General features: G+C 43.7%; 1 protein-coding gene across 1 annotated transcript in view; it reads right to left on the reverse strand.

The window, feature by feature from the left end:
• The window catches only part of adam23a (ADAM metallopeptidase domain 23a), a 25,491-nt gene extending 8,276 nt beyond the window's left edge, over positions 1-17,215 (reverse strand). Inside the window, 22 exon segments of the mRNA XM_062518311.1 lie at positions 1,761-1,880; positions 3,083-3,188; positions 3,448-3,511; positions 3,843-3,893; positions 4,376-4,456; positions 4,550-4,636; positions 5,076-5,147; positions 5,522-5,621; positions 5,882-5,933; positions 6,125-6,212; positions 9,020-9,104; positions 10,135-10,301; positions 10,626-10,694; positions 11,046-11,111; positions 11,589-11,686; positions 12,282-12,354; positions 12,520-12,583; positions 12,898-12,980; positions 13,490-13,553; positions 14,445-14,521; positions 15,883-16,097; positions 16,970-17,215. Of these exon segments, the coding sequence (XP_062374295.1) occupies positions 1,761-1,880; positions 3,083-3,188; positions 3,448-3,511; positions 3,843-3,893; positions 4,376-4,456; positions 4,550-4,636; positions 5,076-5,147; positions 5,522-5,621; positions 5,882-5,933; positions 6,125-6,212; positions 9,020-9,104; positions 10,135-10,301; positions 10,626-10,694; positions 11,046-11,111; positions 11,589-11,686; positions 12,282-12,354; positions 12,520-12,583; positions 12,898-12,980; positions 13,490-13,553; positions 14,445-14,521; positions 15,883-16,097; positions 16,970-17,048 (1,961 nt within the window). The 5' untranslated portion in view covers positions 17,049-17,215.
• Between the last annotated feature and the right edge of the window lie 157 nt (positions 17,216-17,372).

The raw sequence follows: 17,372 nt of genomic DNA on the forward strand, positions 1-17,372 counted from the left end.
TTGGGGTTGTGTATAGTGCGGCTGACTGTAACAGTAGTTGGGGTTGTGTATTATTGTGCGGCTGACTGTAACAGTAGTTGGGGTTGTGTATAGTGCGGCTGACTGTAACAGTAGTTGGGGTTGTGTATAGTGCGGATTGTAACAGTAGTTGGGGTTGTGTATAGTGCGGCTGACTGTAATAGTAGTCGGAGTTTAGTATAGTGCGGCTGACTGTAACAGTAGTTGAGGTTGTGTTTTATTGTGCCGCTGACTGTAACAGTAGTTGGGGTTGTGTATAGTGCGGCTGACTGTAACAGTAGTTGGGGTTGTGTATAGTGCGGCTGACTGTAATAGTAGTCGGAGTTTAGTATAGTGTGGCTGACTGTAACAGTAGTTGAGGTTGTGTTTTATTGTGCCGCTGACTGTAACAGTAGTTGGGGTTGTGTATTATTGTGTGGCTGACTGTAACAGTAGTTGGGGTTGTGTATTATTGTGCGGCTGACTGTAACAGTAGTTGGGGTTGTGTATTATTGTGCGGCTGACTGTAACAGTAGTTGGGGTTGTGTATTATTGTGCGGCTGACTGTAACAGTAGTTGGGGTTGTGTATTATTGTGCGGCTGACTGTAACAGTAGTTGGGGTTGTGTATAGTGCGGCTGACTGTAACAGTAGTCGGGGTTGTGTATTATTGTGCGGCTGACTGTAACAGTAGTTGGGGTTGTGTATAGTGCGGCTGACTGTAACAGTAGTTGGGGTTGTGTATAGTGCGGCTGACTGTAACAGTAGTTGGGGTTGTGTATTATTGTGCGGCTGACTGTAACAGTAGTCGGGGTTGTGTAGAGTGCGGCTGACTGTAACAGTAGTTGGGGTTGTGTATTATTGTGCGGCTGACTGTAACAGTAGTTGGGGTTGTGTATAGTGCGGCTGACTGTAACAGTAGTTGGGGTTGTGTATTATTGTGTGGCTGACTGTAACAGTAGTTGCGGTTGTGTATTATAGTGTGGCTGACTGTAACAGTAGTTGGGGTTGTGTATTATTGTGCGGCTGACTGTAACAGTAGTTGGGGTTGTGCATTATTGTGCGGCTGACTGTAACAGTAGTTGGGGTTGTGTATTATTGTGCGGCTGACTGTAACAGTAGTTGGGGTTGTGTATTATTGTGCGGCTGACTGTAACAGTAGTTGGGGTTGTGTATAGTGCGGCTGACTGTAACAGTAGTTGGGGTTGTGTATTATTGTGCGGCTGACTGTAACAGTAGTTGGGGTTGTGTATTATTGTGCGGCTGACTGTAACAGTAGTTGGGGTTGTGTATAGTGCGGCTGACTGTAACAGTAGTTGGGGTTGTGTATTATTGTGCGGCTGACTGTAACAGTTGGGGTTGTGTATTATTGTGCGGCTGACTGTAACAGTAGTTGGGGTTGTGTATTATTGTACGGCTGACTGTAACAGTAGTTGGGGTTGTGTATAGTGCGGCTGACTGTAACAGTAGTTGGGGTTGTGTATTATTGTGTGGCTGACTGTAACAGTAGTTGGGGTTGTGTATAGTGCAGCTGACTGTAACAGTAGTTGGGGTTGTGTATTATTGTGCGGCTGACTGTAACAGTAGTTGGGGTTGTGTATAGTGCGGCTGACTGTAACAGTAGTTGGGGTTGTGTATTATTGTGCGGCTAACTGTAACAGTAGTCGGGGTTGTGTATAGTGCGGCTGACTGTAACAGTAGTCGGGGTTGTGTATAGTGCGGACTGTAACAGTAGTTGGGGTTGTGTATGCCAAGCATGCTGACCTGCAGTCCACCAGTGTCCCTTGGTGGTTGAATGTGGTTGGGGTGATGTCACCTCTCATGGTTCCGATGCGTGGGTTCCTCCCAATTTTGGAGCACAGCAGGTACCCACAGAACACATCACTGCACGCAGAGAGAAGAAGACAGAGAGAGAGGGAGAGAGAGAGGGAGAGAGGGAGAGAGAGAGAGAGAGAGAGAGAGAGAGAGAGAGAAAGGGCAAGAGAGAGTGAGAGGGAGACTTAAGGTAGGGGTGAGGGATTGACACCGTGTGATTTTACTGTAAGTAAATAGGAATCATTTTGATTTAGAAACCCATAAGACCTTAAAAGAGACAGAGTACAAAAATGGTCTCCGCACAGAATCTTCAGTTCTGTTGTAATGGGCTACTAGCACGAAGGGCTCTAAGTGCACTCGTTTGTTTTCCAGTGGAGCGTTAACTGTGTTGTAGCGACATCCTCTGTTACATTCTGCTCCCTACATGTACATCTCCACCCGACACTGAATGTCGTCTGCCCGTTCAAATAAAAATTGCAACACACACATAAATCCTTCGGAAATCTTTATCGCAACGTGCTGATTCGCTAGATGCAACACCCAACCGGGTCAGTGCAGACACTAATTACATTAACAATAGCGGCAGGTTCAAACACACCTGGCGCCACCGGAAAACAAGCGAGCGTGTTAGAGCCTTTCGTGCACGCAGCCCATTTAGACGCTCTCATCTGCATGAGGCAGCTCATCTGCATGCTGTCCTCATCCTTGAACTCGTTCTCCACCTCCTGATGCCTTTTATTACACTGGATATTGTGGATGAATATCTGTGGCCTTGTTTGACCGCATAAGAAATCAAATTCTTTGGCTGCGTAGTAGATGTGATTCTGTGGGGCATGCTGAGTAATAGTGGAGTGTGTGTGTGTATCGCTATATATATCTTTCTCTGTGTGTGTGTGTGTGTGTGTGTGTGTGTGTGTGTGTGTGTGTGTGTGTGTGCATGTGTGGGTTGGTGTGTGTGTGTGGGTTGGTGTGTGTGTGTGTGTGTGTGTGCAGTGTGTGCGTGTGTGTGTGTGGGTGTGTGTGTATGTGTATGCGTGTGTGCATGTGTGTGCATGAGAGGGTGTGTGTGTGTGTGTGTGTGTGTGTGTGCGGTGTGTGCTTGTGTGTGCGTGGGTGTGTGTGTATGTGTGTGCATGTGTGTGCATGAGAGTTTGTGTGTATGTGTGTGTGTGTGTGTGCGGTGTGTGCTTGTGTGCGCGTGGGTGTGTGTGTATGTGTGTGCGTGTGTGCATGTGTGTGCGTGAGTAAGTGAGTGTGTGTGTGAGACTGACTGTTTGCTGCAGGGCAGCCACTTGTCTCCATCACGCCCACAGTTGCCCTTCTCTGTTCCCTCGGTGTTCAGCTTCTCATAGCAGTACTTTTCCGAACCACCGGCCTCTGAGAGAAGCACATTACACACAGAACAGAACACGAGAGAGAGAGAGAGAGAGAGAGAGAGAGAGATGAGGATAAAGAGAAAAGGAGAACAAACAAACAGAGAGATGAGATAGAAAGAAGACTCTGCTGCAGTGTGTGTGTCTGTGTGTGTGTGTGTTCAGTGTTCAGAGCTGGAGCACATCATCTCTTCTCTGTTTACTCTGACACTGGCATGTGTGTATTCGTTCTGCTGTGGTGTTTATAAAAGCGAGGTACTTACTCGAGCCCCAGATGTACTTGCACTGGTTCTCCCGACTCTTGCACTCCCCCTTGTAGCAGCGACCCTGAAACACAGTCACCGAAACAAAGTCAAAAATTAAAAAAACAAAAAGCTGATCACAATCCATTTGCTTTTTCTAAAATGTCCTCACTACATGTAGTCAATGTGAAATCACATTAGCCACATGGAAAAGGCCAAGTTGAAATCTCAAAAAAAATGGTTTCTTGAAATTTCATTGTGCATTGATTGGTGCGTGATTTATTTTATGTCTGATGTTCATAGCATATCAACAGGATTTATCAAGCACACTGAATGAATAGAGTGACCCTTAAAATATTGCAAAAGTGCTTCTGCTTGATTGTTGTGACTCTCAGTTTGTCATTTGTGGTTCTCACCTGGTTAAGCTGACAGGAATACCCGTCCTGCTTATGGAGATTTGGAGGGCACTGGTTGATAAGACACACAAGAAATGTATCAGTGTTTGCGCTCAGTTCATACACACGGATGGTCTTTGCTGCTGCCTCTGTTCTTGTGAACTTTATTGTGTACAGTCTACATGTATATGTCTTGTATGTGTAGTATGTGTATGTCTGTGTGTGTGTGTGTGTGTGTGTGTGTGTGTGTGTGTGTGTGTGTGTGTGTGTGTGTGTGTGTGTGTGTGTGTGTGTGTGTGAGTGTAACAATCGTGTATTTTTTTTTCCTTGTGGGAATATGAGTGAGAGGTGCAATATGTGTACTGGTGTGTGCATCCATGTTTTTGTGCTTTTCTGTATTTGTATGTATCTGTGTTGCATGAGGGATCATGCATGGAACCGTGTGAGAGAGAGGACAGAGAGATAGAGAGAGACAGAGACAGAGACAGAGAGAGAGAGAGAGAGAGAGAGAGAGAGAGAGAGACAGAGAGAGACAGAGATAGAGAGAGAGAGACCTGTCCGGAGTCTCCTGAGCAGGTTTCTGAAATGTCGCAGTCGTTCACAGCGTAGCGGCAGCTGTACCCTCGTGGGTAAAACTGTAAAAAGGTGGGCAATTAGAGACGAAAACAATCGGTGCCATAAGTGAAAGATGAAACGCCTTTAGGGGTTAAAGGTCAAAGTGGACTCACCAGGCAGGTGACATTACAGCATGGCCCATCGCTGCAGTGGGCACCATTAGAGAGAGAACACTTCTTACAGCAGTCTCTGTAGCACTCCTGCAGTACGGAGTTAATAAACACAAATCAAACACACACAAACACTCAAACACACACACACACACACACACACACACACACACATTCTGTCTCTTTCTTCTTTTCTCTCATTCATACATCAAATGCGCATCTTGGTCCGATGAAAACATGATGCAATTTGGCTCAATTTGGCTTCAGCGCAAACACGACGGGCGAAACAACTGAGCTTTACAGCAAAAAAAGACAAACAACCATCTACCACATCACCACCATGTTACGCAACGATAACAAGATAAAGCCTCGCAAGACCTCATAAATCTGCATACAAAAATCTGACTTTAAGCCGCTATAATCGTAGGGTGTTGTTTTGTGTTGGGTTTTTGTATTTGTGCTTTTTTGTGTGGGTGGTGATTGCATAGTGATTGCACGAGCAGTGCCTCCACGGGAGTGTTAAACTCACCATTCGTGCTCCGCAGTCACACTCCTCTCCCACCTCCACGTACCCGTTGCCACACTCGGTGGCCTCAAAAAGCTGTGAACAGAGACAAGGTCAGGGCATGCATGCGGCATGGGGCTGTATGGCTTCCGCACAAAAAAAAGAAAAGGACATCGTAGTAGTGCATCAGCAGCAAATTCGCTGTGAATGTGTGGAAATGTACAGTAAGAGGCTGTGTGAGCCTGGATGTCTGTGAGTACATACAACACTGTACTGTGCATTTGTGTAGACTCATTTGTGTAGGTAGTGTGTGTGTGTGCATGTGTGTGTGCGTGTGTGTAACATATGCATTAGTATGTACTCAGATTTGTGCACACTCCTGCTTGGGTGTGTGTTAAATCATGTGTGCGTGAGTGTGTGTGTGTGTGTGTGTGTGTGTGTGTGTGTTTTGTGTGTGTGTAAAGTTTCACCTTATTTGGTCTGTTAAACAGACATGAAGCCCCACCCTTCAACAGGAAGGTCTTATAGTCAGATATGCTGCATTTGGAGAATCTTCGAGGGTGCTGTACCCTAAGAACATGTGAGAGAGGGAGAAAGAGAGAGAGAGGGAGAGAGAGAGAGAGAGGGAGAGAGAGGGAGTTTGAATGCAGTTTTCCAGATACTAATGGAAAAGTACTGTGTGACAGAACAAAGCTAACATACATCCTGACTCCTGATACAGGATTTTGACATGAACTCGGAATCCGGCAAATCAGGACAGCAATAAGCAAATGTATTTAAAATAGCCTATGTGTGTGTGCGCGCGCGCGCGTGTGTGTGTGTGTCCATACCCTGTATCCTCCATGATGCACCCAGTCCATGAATCCATACAGCCACACTCCTCTGTGAGAGACACAAAGCGGCAGGTACATGTTAACACAGATGGCAAGAGCAGCTTCAGTTACATGGCAGCACTGCATGCACAGTGTGTGTGTGTGTGTGTGTGTGTGTGTGTGTGTGTGTGTGTGTGTGTGTGTGTGTGTGTGTGTGCACTGGTGCCATCTGTCACAGGCTGACGTAGGTGGGCTACGTACTCCTCCTGGTCGGGGGGTCCCACTGGATGCCCAGGTTCTGTGCCAGGCTTTGGGAGAGAGAGGCTGCCATGGTCCACGCCGTACCATACTGGGGATGGGCGGGCAGGACAACGATAAAGACAAATACGAACAGAGTTAAAGACAATTCCTGTAATAACTATGATAACCACAATAATAATATTAATAATAACATCATTATAATAATAATAGTCATCAATCATAATGATTAAAATGATTAATACTATGAATATTGAAACGACAATGGATTCAAATTAGATAGTAAGATAGTAAGATAGTAGAAGTAAAAGGTTCAAATAAAAATTAAAAAGTGAATAGGGAGACATATGAAAAGGAGTGAAACATAGATTGGCTAGAGAGAGAGACAGAGAGAGAGAGAGAGAAAAGAGCAACTAAATTATCATCATTTATCATCATTTACTTTTTTCCAACACTAATATGTCATTATAGTGCCCTTTTACAAAGAAGAAACCATTTCACCAAGTGATCATGTTCAATACCTAACAGCAAACTATGCTATCCATTTAATGAAAATGACAGGCAAAACTAAAACTCATTGAGAGAAGTACACAAGACGAGTACAATTAATATTGGCTATAGGCAAAATTAGGCAAATAATGCAACAAATTAAAATGTTTCCAAAAAATCAAAACGAATAATGAAATTACAGAGTACCAGCAAAAAAAATTATCAACATCCTACAGATTACAGTTTTTTCCAATCGCTAACAAGCGTTTGTCCATTCATTTGACACATTTTCAAAACTCTAAACACAGACTCTCACCTACAGAACACAATTGGCCAAATGGATCATTTTCCTCTCAAAAGCACATTCCATGTTGTTACACCACATTTTGTTACATATACACTAACTCGTCATTTCTCTGCACACACTAACTTTACCAAAACACTGGAAACCTGACTCAAAATGAAGTTATTTTGTCAAAGAATGAAGCTTGTTTTCACTTCACAAGATACATGCAGTCAATCAGAGTACACTAGGTTTCAAAATACTGGCTACTGTTGACATTACAAAAACTGCATAGACTCTTATGCTTCAGTTTTATGTGTATTTGCATGCAAAACATGCAATCCAGCATTTTTACACTACATTTCTTGGTTGGGAACTGTATGTCCAGTTGTAATGTTCACATTCAAATGCATTCCAGTAAAAAGCAAATCTTTTTTTTTTCTTTTTCTTTTTTTTTTAACTGTTCACTAGGCCTACATGAGGTGCAGTATAAATACTGTTTACAGTAGACTATGATAAACCAGAAAACGTTTTACAGCATTGAAAAGTTTTACAGCATTGCAGTGAACAAAATATCCATGAAACACAAGAGCATTCTGAACAAAAAACAGATAAAGCCCAGATAAAAAGGGGGTGAACAAAAAAAAAACAAAATATTACTGTGTCTAATCTCTGCACCTGCTCCTCTCAGTGCTCCTGCACCTCTCACTGCATCTCTCACTGGGCCTGGTCTTCTCCCTGGGCACCTTACTCTTACTCTTCCTCGTCCAGACACTGCCACTGAGTCTAAGATAGACTGGAATCAGCTGTGGTTGGCCCAATTTACCCAACATAAATCATCTCTGTGTCAATTATTCGATTGTTTGTTTATTATCAGCTGAGATATATTGCTTTTGAATTGATAACATTGCAGAAACAGAGGTTTTTATACTGTATCTAAGGTTTGGAATATTGTTTTAACTATTGTGGGATGTTGTGTGTTAACATTCGAAAATAATACAAAAACGATCCATTATTTTGTTGGGAGGTATAGTTTGTCTGTTAAGAAAATGTAAGCATTGTGAAAATGTATTCACTGACTGCATACTGTGTGAAAACAACATGAAATGTGTGAATGGGATGGCCACAAAAGACCAATGCTGTGCTAACTGTGTTTAGAGTTTTGAAAATGTGTCAACTGAATGGACAAACGCTTGTTAGCGATTGAAAAAAACTGTAAGTGAACACTCCCTGGCCTTAGAAATCGAAGACACAGGCAAACCTGGCCTCCTGGAGAGGACAGAGGCAAACCTGGCTTTCTGGAGAGGACAAAGGCAAGCCTGGCTTCCTAGGGAGGACACAGTGCACACTTGGCTTCCTAGGGAGGACACAGTGCACACTTGGCTTCCTAAGGAGGACACAATGCACACCTGGCTTCCTAGGGAGGAAACAGGCACACCTGGCTTCCTAGGGAGGCTGTGTTTGCAGTGCAGTGAGGGAGTAGCAGAAGACAGAAAACACTTCCTCACTGAATGCAGTAAATTCAGCACAGTCAGGAACCAACACTTCCATCAATTCAACCAAATTATACCTCAAGACAAGCTCCCATACTTACTGGGCACATACCTTGGGGAAAACCTAGCTGCACAGTATCTGTTATAAATGTCATGTCATAAATTGAGGAAGTGAGTGACCCACATTGTGGCATACCTCCTCATCATTACTCACGATAGCACACTGATAACTATAGGCCTACCGTATAGTATGTATAGTAATACTATACCATTATATTTTATATAATAATAAATACAATTATTTTCATAATTTTATTTATTATTCTCTCTTTTATAATGTTTTAATTATTTTTTATTTGCATTCTTCATGTTTTAAGATATCTGTGTTGTTTAGGTAAATGTGTGCTTTGCCAACACTGCTTCACTGAGCAATGCCAATATAAAGCTCCACTGAAATTGAAAAGAAAGATAGAGAGAGAGAGAGAAAGTGAGAGAGAGGGAGAGAGAGCTCAAAATGGAGAATGTGATGATACTGTATGTAAGAAGACTTGCAGACAGGGGGAGAGATGTTTGTGAGTAACGTTCAGAGAAATTCGGACGCAGAGGAAGGGACAAAACTAGAGGCACTCTCACCTCATTGACCCCGACTCCACGGGCTGTTGAGCAAACCCCTCCGATGTACGCTACGCTGCTCCGGTCGTAGTGGAAAGTCACATTCCTGCGAGGAGAAAGAGAACGAGAAAGAGAAAAGGAGAGAGAGACAGAGAAAGAGAGAGAGAGAGAGAAAGCAAGAGAGAGTGAGAGAGAGAAGTGCTGCGTTGCTAATGCCCAATGTTAAATTATTCAGATGAAATGGTCCGCATCTGCAGAGGCACTATTTATGCCTTCGGTGGAGGTTGAAAAAAATCTACGTGGACAAAAAAAAATACTTTCCAGAAATGCTTGTGCAAAATGTGACATCAATTTAAGAGGAATCTGAGAGGATAAGAATCACTTGCATATAATGTAATTCCTTTGCTTCAGTTCAGTGGATGTTACATCGTATGTACTGTTTGCTGTTACACAACCATGGTTGCTCCATAATATCCAATTGGTTAGATCTTTACTAAAAGTCTCTTGCACATAGTCTCCAGATCCAACAGAAATGCAAAGAGTTCCCATAAACTCATAAGCACATATTTACAGTACATTGACCTTCTACTACACCTGCAAACAATGATTGACTCACACTACCAAGCACGCACATTATAAAGACCACCGTAGAAGTAGGCCCTGTGGCTTTATTGTGTTTATCCTGTAGACTGATAATGTACAAATATACTTTATTTATTTATTCATTTTTTATAAGAAACATCCTTTTTACAGAAACGTCCATAAAGGATTCTATCAATAAATGCTTCTATCATAATCACCTTCCTTTCTTAAGAGTGGAAAGAAGTGTAATGCCTTGCCCTCACATTAAAATAGAATAGGGAATGATTTCATATTATGACAAAAGGAAGAATTATTCAATTTAATATAGCCAAAGTTGACCTTGAAACAGTTTGATATGTTACTTGGAACAGAGTTAGCACAAATGCCTTTTTCAGGGTTTCAGTCTTTTTCAAGATGAGTTTTGGTTAAGCCTGAATATCCTGCTCGAGGAAAGAATAAATCTGACATAAAACACTCACTGAAAATGCAGATTGGCTAATTAAAACAGAATAGAAACAGTTGAGAGGGAGTGCTGGTGGGTGGTGTGCTCTTACGTGAAGAGGTGCACCGAATCGGCATTGAGGTTGATGCTGCTCTGCCGGTACTTGGAGAAGTCCTTGAGCATGTCCAGTGGACGAACACTCGGGGGGATGCGGTCTTTGTCGGTCCAAATCTCCATGCCGACCAGCACCACACGCGTATTCAGCTGTTCCTTGAAGACCTAAGGTTCCGGGACAAATGTTCAGAGCTTGAGAGATTGTTCAGACGTTGACATGAGCCATGAGCTGTTCAGCTAGTGACAAACAAATATATGCACACTACATGCCAAAACCCCAACCCAAATTGTACATGAACAGAAGTTTGCAAGATATGGTAATGTACACACACACACACACACACACACACACACACACCCCTACACACACACACACACACACTCTTTCTCTCTCTATCTATTATTCTCGCTCTTTCTTTCGCTCTCAAACACACACACACACACACACACACGCACGCACGCTAAAAATACACTCCTGCAGTATCTTACCGAATCAACAAAGTTGACCACTGACTTTGCGAAATTCCTGGTATGCTTTCTGGTTTTGTGTCTCTTGAACTGTAAGAAGATATTGAGCTGATCAGACACTAAAAAGACCTGCTGACTCTCTGAACAAGAGACAAAAACAAGGTGACAGAGAATAATGGTTATCTGATGCAGCATTATTTTTATGACTATAAATCAAGCTTTTTAACAGTGCACGGTAAGACAAAGCACTGCACTGTGGAACACCAATATCAAAGAAGCCTAAAAAAAAATAGTACCACCTAGTGGTGTCTTTCAGGTACTACGGGAGGTAAATGTGATAGCTGTAATGGACACTATTGATTTGCGAGGACAGCCCAATCAGTGCTGAAAAGCTTATTGATTAGTCTCGGGCGTAATTGAAATCGGAAAAGGTGCATTCACCGTGTTGTGGTCGCTGACAATCATGATCTCCAGATACTTCATCTCCTCGAACACATTACGTGGCATCTGTTTTTAAAGCAGAGGGCAAAAACAAAGACTGATGATCAGCACATTATCCCAGTCATGAATCTCTCCCTGCTAAGCAACAACAGGGTCTACAAACTTCAGAATGTTTAAAAAACTGACAGGAATCTGACAAAACTGGCTGAGAGTCTAACCTCCAACTTGATGTTGATCTGTATCAGGCAACCATCAAAAGTAGACTCTCATAGATAATGGGTGCCTCTCAACATCTCTCCTCGATCCTCGATGCTTGATCCTCGAGGGGCGTTCCCACTGATCTATAACTATAACTAACACTGGATAGACTATCCCATTGATGCCGCCCCATCATTCTTTATGTAGATCAGTGAGGATCGAGGCCCGAGGAGGGAGGGAGGATGCATTAAAGACCAAATGAGAGGCACCCCATATATGGGGTTGGAGGGGGTTGACGGCTCATCATGGGGGTCATAGGTCAAGAGTGAAAGGTCAGATACTCACGGCTCGTTTCCTCCGGCGCCTCAGCCAGGGCATGTCGGATAAGACCTCCTCCACTGGCCCATCCTCCTCAGCTTCGTCCTCCCTCTGTTTCCCCAGACCTACACATAGGGGTCACGTGAGGGTTTGAAGGGACGTTCACACCAATAACGATAACTATGACGATAACTATAACCATAACGATAAAAGCGTTCACACTGACCAACGATAGGTAAATGTGTCGTGTTGATAAATGTGATGGCAACAATGTGATGGGCTCTGATTGGCTGTTAGCTTTTAATCGTCCTCAAAATCGCTCTGAAAATGATCCCCAACGATATCATGCTTCATGTGTTTATTGTTATAGTTTATGTGTGAACATCATCATTCATATTAACGATACTAACGGGAGTGATATTTGCCATTTGGTTATGGTTATCGTTATAGGTATCGTTATCGTTATAGTTATCATTCTTGCCGTTTACTCAACATCCGCCACATGTTTACACAGCCAAAAAAGGGGGTGGCATGCCGTCATTCTAAGGCCAACAGAAAACTTAAACCCCCCCAAAATGTTGCAATTTCTTTCTTTTCTTTCTTAAAAAAAAAAAAAAAAAAAACCTGCAGCTGATGTTATCTGTTATCTGCAGTGTTTATGCTCCTATGATAAAAAACTGACACACTGTTTTTCTTTTAAAGGAATCATTAAGTGTTTACCCAGGTCAACTGCGTCACCCAGAGAGAGCAGTGAGGTGGCTCTGCGTACAGTATGGGGTCTGGCCTCCATATTCTGGGGAGGGGGTCACAGGTAGAAAAACAGTACACAGGTGAACACTGAGAAATGCATTAATTTACTTTATAGAGAATTCATGAAGGTTTGCAGAGCATTTGTTGTAAAGTTTTTGTATTTTTTTCCTGTAAAAGAGTACGGATGGTGGTGAGTCAAAGCCATTACCGAGAAGTGCATCTGCTTCAGCGGCTCGATGAGGTACACAAAGTCCCCATCATCAAACATACCACTGTTTCAAAGAGAGGAGGAGAGAGGGAGAAAGGTGGAAGCAGTGAGTGGGAAGGAGAGAGTGAGTGAGAGAGAGAGAGAGAGAGAGAGCGATTGAAAGTGAGAGAAAGAAAGAACACATAAATAGAACATAACAAGAGACATGATACGCAGGAGAAAAACGACTGCATTAACCATTCACCAACTGCATTCATCCAGACTTTTCATGCCTTAACATTATATGGGGCGACATCAGTTTAAAAATGCACAGCTTGCACTCATTCTCTATTTCTCTTTTTCTGTCAGGCTTAAGAGGCAGTGAGTGAGGTCTCTTACTGTAGTCCATTACAAGTGGACACGGCCACACGCGACAACTCCTTTCCTCGCAGTTGGCCATGGTAGTAGCAGTGCTCCCCTCCCTGTAGACAAACACACACACACGCACATGCAAGCACGCACGCACACAAACACACAAACACACACACACACACACACACACACACACACACACACACACACACACACACACACACACACACACACACACACACACACCAAAGAATTAAACAGATCATGATCTGTCCATCTGATGCTGTATCATGTGGAAGTGCATAAGTCTAAATATGATTCTATTACTTCAGTAAAATATAGTTTATGGTTCACAATGATAACAAAATTCCTCTATCTTGAGTAAAAAGTCAGTTGAACAGAGTGGATGTTGCACGCTCATGATTACGTAATAGTGTAGAACAAAGGTATAAATCTTTAAATGGGTATATTCATCAGTTGTACGCTGGTCAGCTATTCTATTCAAGAACTGCATACACAACAACACACAACCTTGATAATAGATGGACTTTTCACAGGAGAGATAGCTTCATTTACAACTTTTACTGAACTAAAAGTATCTGTATTTCACCCAGCGTACCTTAGAAAGCACAGGTTTCCCATCCTCGAAGTGGATCTCTACATAATCTGAGGACAGCAAATCACTACAAAACAAAGACATCAGCATTAATGCAAGTAATTTGTCATTTTTGCCCCAAAGAGTGCAGCAGATCTACAGTCTAAATGATCTATTAATTCTCAAACCCAAGCCACCAACTCCCATCTCTCCTCATTATGATATGATAATAAACCATCGTTCAAAATAAACCACAGGTACGTGCGCACACACACACATACACACTCACACACACACACACACACACACACACACACACACACACACACACACACACACACACACACACACACACACACACACACACACACACACACACACACACACACACACACACACACACACACAATGCATCCATGCAAACTCACTATCTGTTTCAGTGAAGACTGTCCCGAGGGCTCTTTTTAATCAACGTAAAGCCCTTCCTGTTCACCATCCTGGAACCTGATGTAAATAGCAGTCTCATGGCAATACGGTATATATGGAGGGAACCATCATGAGGGAGTTTTTGTCTCAAGGTGAGGTATAGAAACAATTAGTGCGCTGGAAATTTTCTAAAGCTCTGCAATATCTTGCGGTGTACCCTGAAGGTGAGTGGAGCTTCCTTCAGTAATGTCCAGGAAGGAAAGGAAGAAAGGTCTCAGCTTTGATATAGAGTTGACCAAAATACTAGCACAGTCCTATATATGATAATCTGAGAGGCTCGTCTCCAGACACAGCCTTTCCTAGCGAAGCAGCAAAGTTACTGCGTATGTGGCCTGATGAGACTAGGCGGGAGAGCTTAGTTGGAAAATATAGAGAAAAACCTGAATAAGAAACAAACCTACCGACTCATCACACACACGCGCACATACACACACTGCACATACGCACACACACACACACACACATACGCAAGCATGCACGCGCACACACTTACTTATTTAAAGAAAGGTCCAGAACAAAGGTGGACCCAAAGGCCTCAAGCTGAAAGCTTGCCTGAGCCAGGTGGATATCCTGATGGAGATTAAAAAAAACAAAAAAAACATGGATGACAATCACGTCTGACTCAATATGCAAATTCAAGACAGGCACGACACAAATCTTGTATTCCAGAGTTGTTTTTTTTCTCCGCTTTGTTTTGTTTTCTTTTGAATCACACACTCAACAGGAACACTCTACATGAGAGAAAACCAGGGACTGAAATTCCCCCATGCTTCCTACACAGTGAAAACAACCCCACAGTAGGCACTGCATTGCGTTACAGTACACTGACTCATTTCGAAGGCACTCTGAATCAAAGTGAGCACATATCTACTCGGCACCGTTGCTCCTTGAGAACTTTAGACCCTTAAGCTTTTGAGGCCGGCCCCCAAGCTCCGCACTTAGAATAGATAAACAGGCTGGCTGTGTGCGTTTTTGGCAAAGGTGAAGGATTCAGCTCTCCTCACACACTGCTTTCATCTGTGGTTGGGGTGCGCTAAAACCGACGTGGATTCAGCATTGGCTCTGGACATAACACTTCCCACAGGGTCCCAAGCAGAGATCAAAGCGCACCATCTCAGCTGTGAGCGTCAGAGGGTCTTTCCACAAATGTGAACATCTGGGGGGAGAGAAGAGGGGTGGGTGGGAGCTAGCACACACCCACACACACTTCCTTTCTAGAGCAACATCGGTCTGCTATGATTTGTCTCCACTCCACTCTAAATCCAATTCAAATCAGACGCAAACCTGGAGACCAGACCTATAATGATGACCAGGTCTATGAAGTTGAGATGGGTCTTTATTGCATTTTGATTCAGCTCCATCTTGCAAACAGCTGCGTAAGCCTGCTGCTCGGTGCAGCCCGACTGCACTGATAGCAAGAAACCGGCTGCTCTCTCACTCCCTCGTGCATCACCTGACATTTTGGAAGAGGGGCATGCAAGAACGCAGAGGGCTAGGGAGATCAAAACTGCATGTTTAGCAGAAAACGGCAAAGTGTGTGTGTGTGTGTGTGTGTGTGTGTGTGTCTGCATGCGTGCAAGTCCAGTCAGGAAACTGCAACTTTTGCTAAAAAGGGTGTGTGTGTTGTGTGTGTGTGTGTATGTTTGAGGGGGGCAGTGTTCACTTTAGCACAGTGGGTATGAGCAGCACAATGCACCACTTCCCACAGTGATGTGTATGAGTGTGAGTGTGTGTGTGCATGTAAGGCGATGGTGTTTGTGTGGGAAGGGTGGGGGAATGCAGCTTTTTGGCTTCCTCTCCCAGTAAACATCTGCCTGTAACCAGCATCAACCAATGGAAAACTCTCTGAATATAACGCGCACTCAAATCTGCTCTCAAAACAAAAGCAAACATAATCACGTCCGAACGCACTGAACACCTCTCAGACTCACCTGGTCCAGTGCGTTCTGGTTCCGCGCGCGGGTATCCAGGTCATGGTTTGTACTCTCCGACTCCTCGTTTAGGTAGTAGACCAGTCTCGCAGGATAGGTAATCGTGACCCCCTGTCCAGGCCCCTGGCTTGTAGAGTTGGCTGAAGGTGTCGACTTTCGCCCAGGTTTGTCTGACGCCGTGTTCCCGATGTCCACATATTCAGCGGCGGGGGAAACTGGGTTAGAAACACCAGCAACTCGTTACTGACAAGGTCTTCAGTTTTTAAAAGGAATCCCGTCAATTATATATGAACTAGTGCAAGAAGCTGCAGCCCTCCCTCACTGCAGAGAGTGAATGGAAAATGCTCTCTTTCCTTTGATGCAGAGAACACAAACCTACCAATTGCCTATGTGAAATGAACAAAACAAATGCAGGTCGGAGCCCTAAACGTTGTCAACCTTTTTAAGCAACACAAACAATCTGGTTTGTTGGGGTCTAGGGAAAGCAAATGCATGCTGATGGAGGGAAACAGACGACCATAGACTTAACAAATTGCATTAGGTAAGTGCTCGTAAACTTATTTACTCCGAGGAGGGAATCTGATAGGTTCTTATTTTAGGCCTATCTATACGAAATACATCAGCTGTTGCGTAATTGTATCATGTAGCATACGAATGGCCTATCAAACTCCATTTTCCGTATCTTTCTACTTAATTCAATTGAAGATTCCGTCTCGTCGCTCATCTAGCCAACACACCCGGATGGTCACAGCCCCGAAGATTGAGAACCTTTAACTTTCCCCTTCATCTCCCTGGTTCGTAGATACGGTTGGTTAATTGAACAAAAATGAATATATTTCAACGCCATCAGCAGGCCCTGTATGAGGTCTTGGCTGACAGTCACTCCAGCGTCTCTATGCATCCCTGACTACGCGCTATCAAGCGAGGACAAACAGGGTCTCCTGCCGCGCTTGGTAAGTTCAAAAGGAAAACAGCGCTATGCACATATCGCTTGCCACATCATAATCAGTGCCATCTGTCAGTTGATTGAGCGCTGACAGCACAGGTTCAGCAAAAGAACAGAGAAGAGCTTAACAGGTTTACTTACCCGTTGACGTTGAGACAAATGGACATTGCAAGGCGATGAGGATGCTGACGACCAGACTCAGAAGGAATATCAAATGCATGATTCATATTTGAAGGCTGTAAAATGACATTAGCGTATCAATGTACGGCGCACATCACGGTCCATTTTTAACCACCAAGATGACCCGTTTTGTTGGATTCCTAGCGTATCCCACAGGAAGAAGTAAATCCTGCGTAGGCTATTGCATTTTCGATGGAGGGGTGGGGAACGCGGTTAGACAGCGGATGGTGGAGGTGGAAGGCGGTGGCCAGGCGGCTCATATCATCATCGGTTCAGCCTCTGCGACTGCGCAAGTGCAGAGATTCCTACATTAGCATTTCTCTCTCTCTCTCTCTCTCTCTCTCTCTCTCCCCCCACTCTCTCG

Source organism: Sardina pilchardus, chromosome 17 (assembly GCF_963854185.1).
Source record: "Sardina pilchardus chromosome 17, fSarPil1.1, whole genome shotgun sequence".
In the NCBI taxonomy this organism is placed as follows: Eukaryota; Metazoa; Chordata; class Actinopteri; order Clupeiformes; family Clupeidae; genus Sardina; species Sardina pilchardus.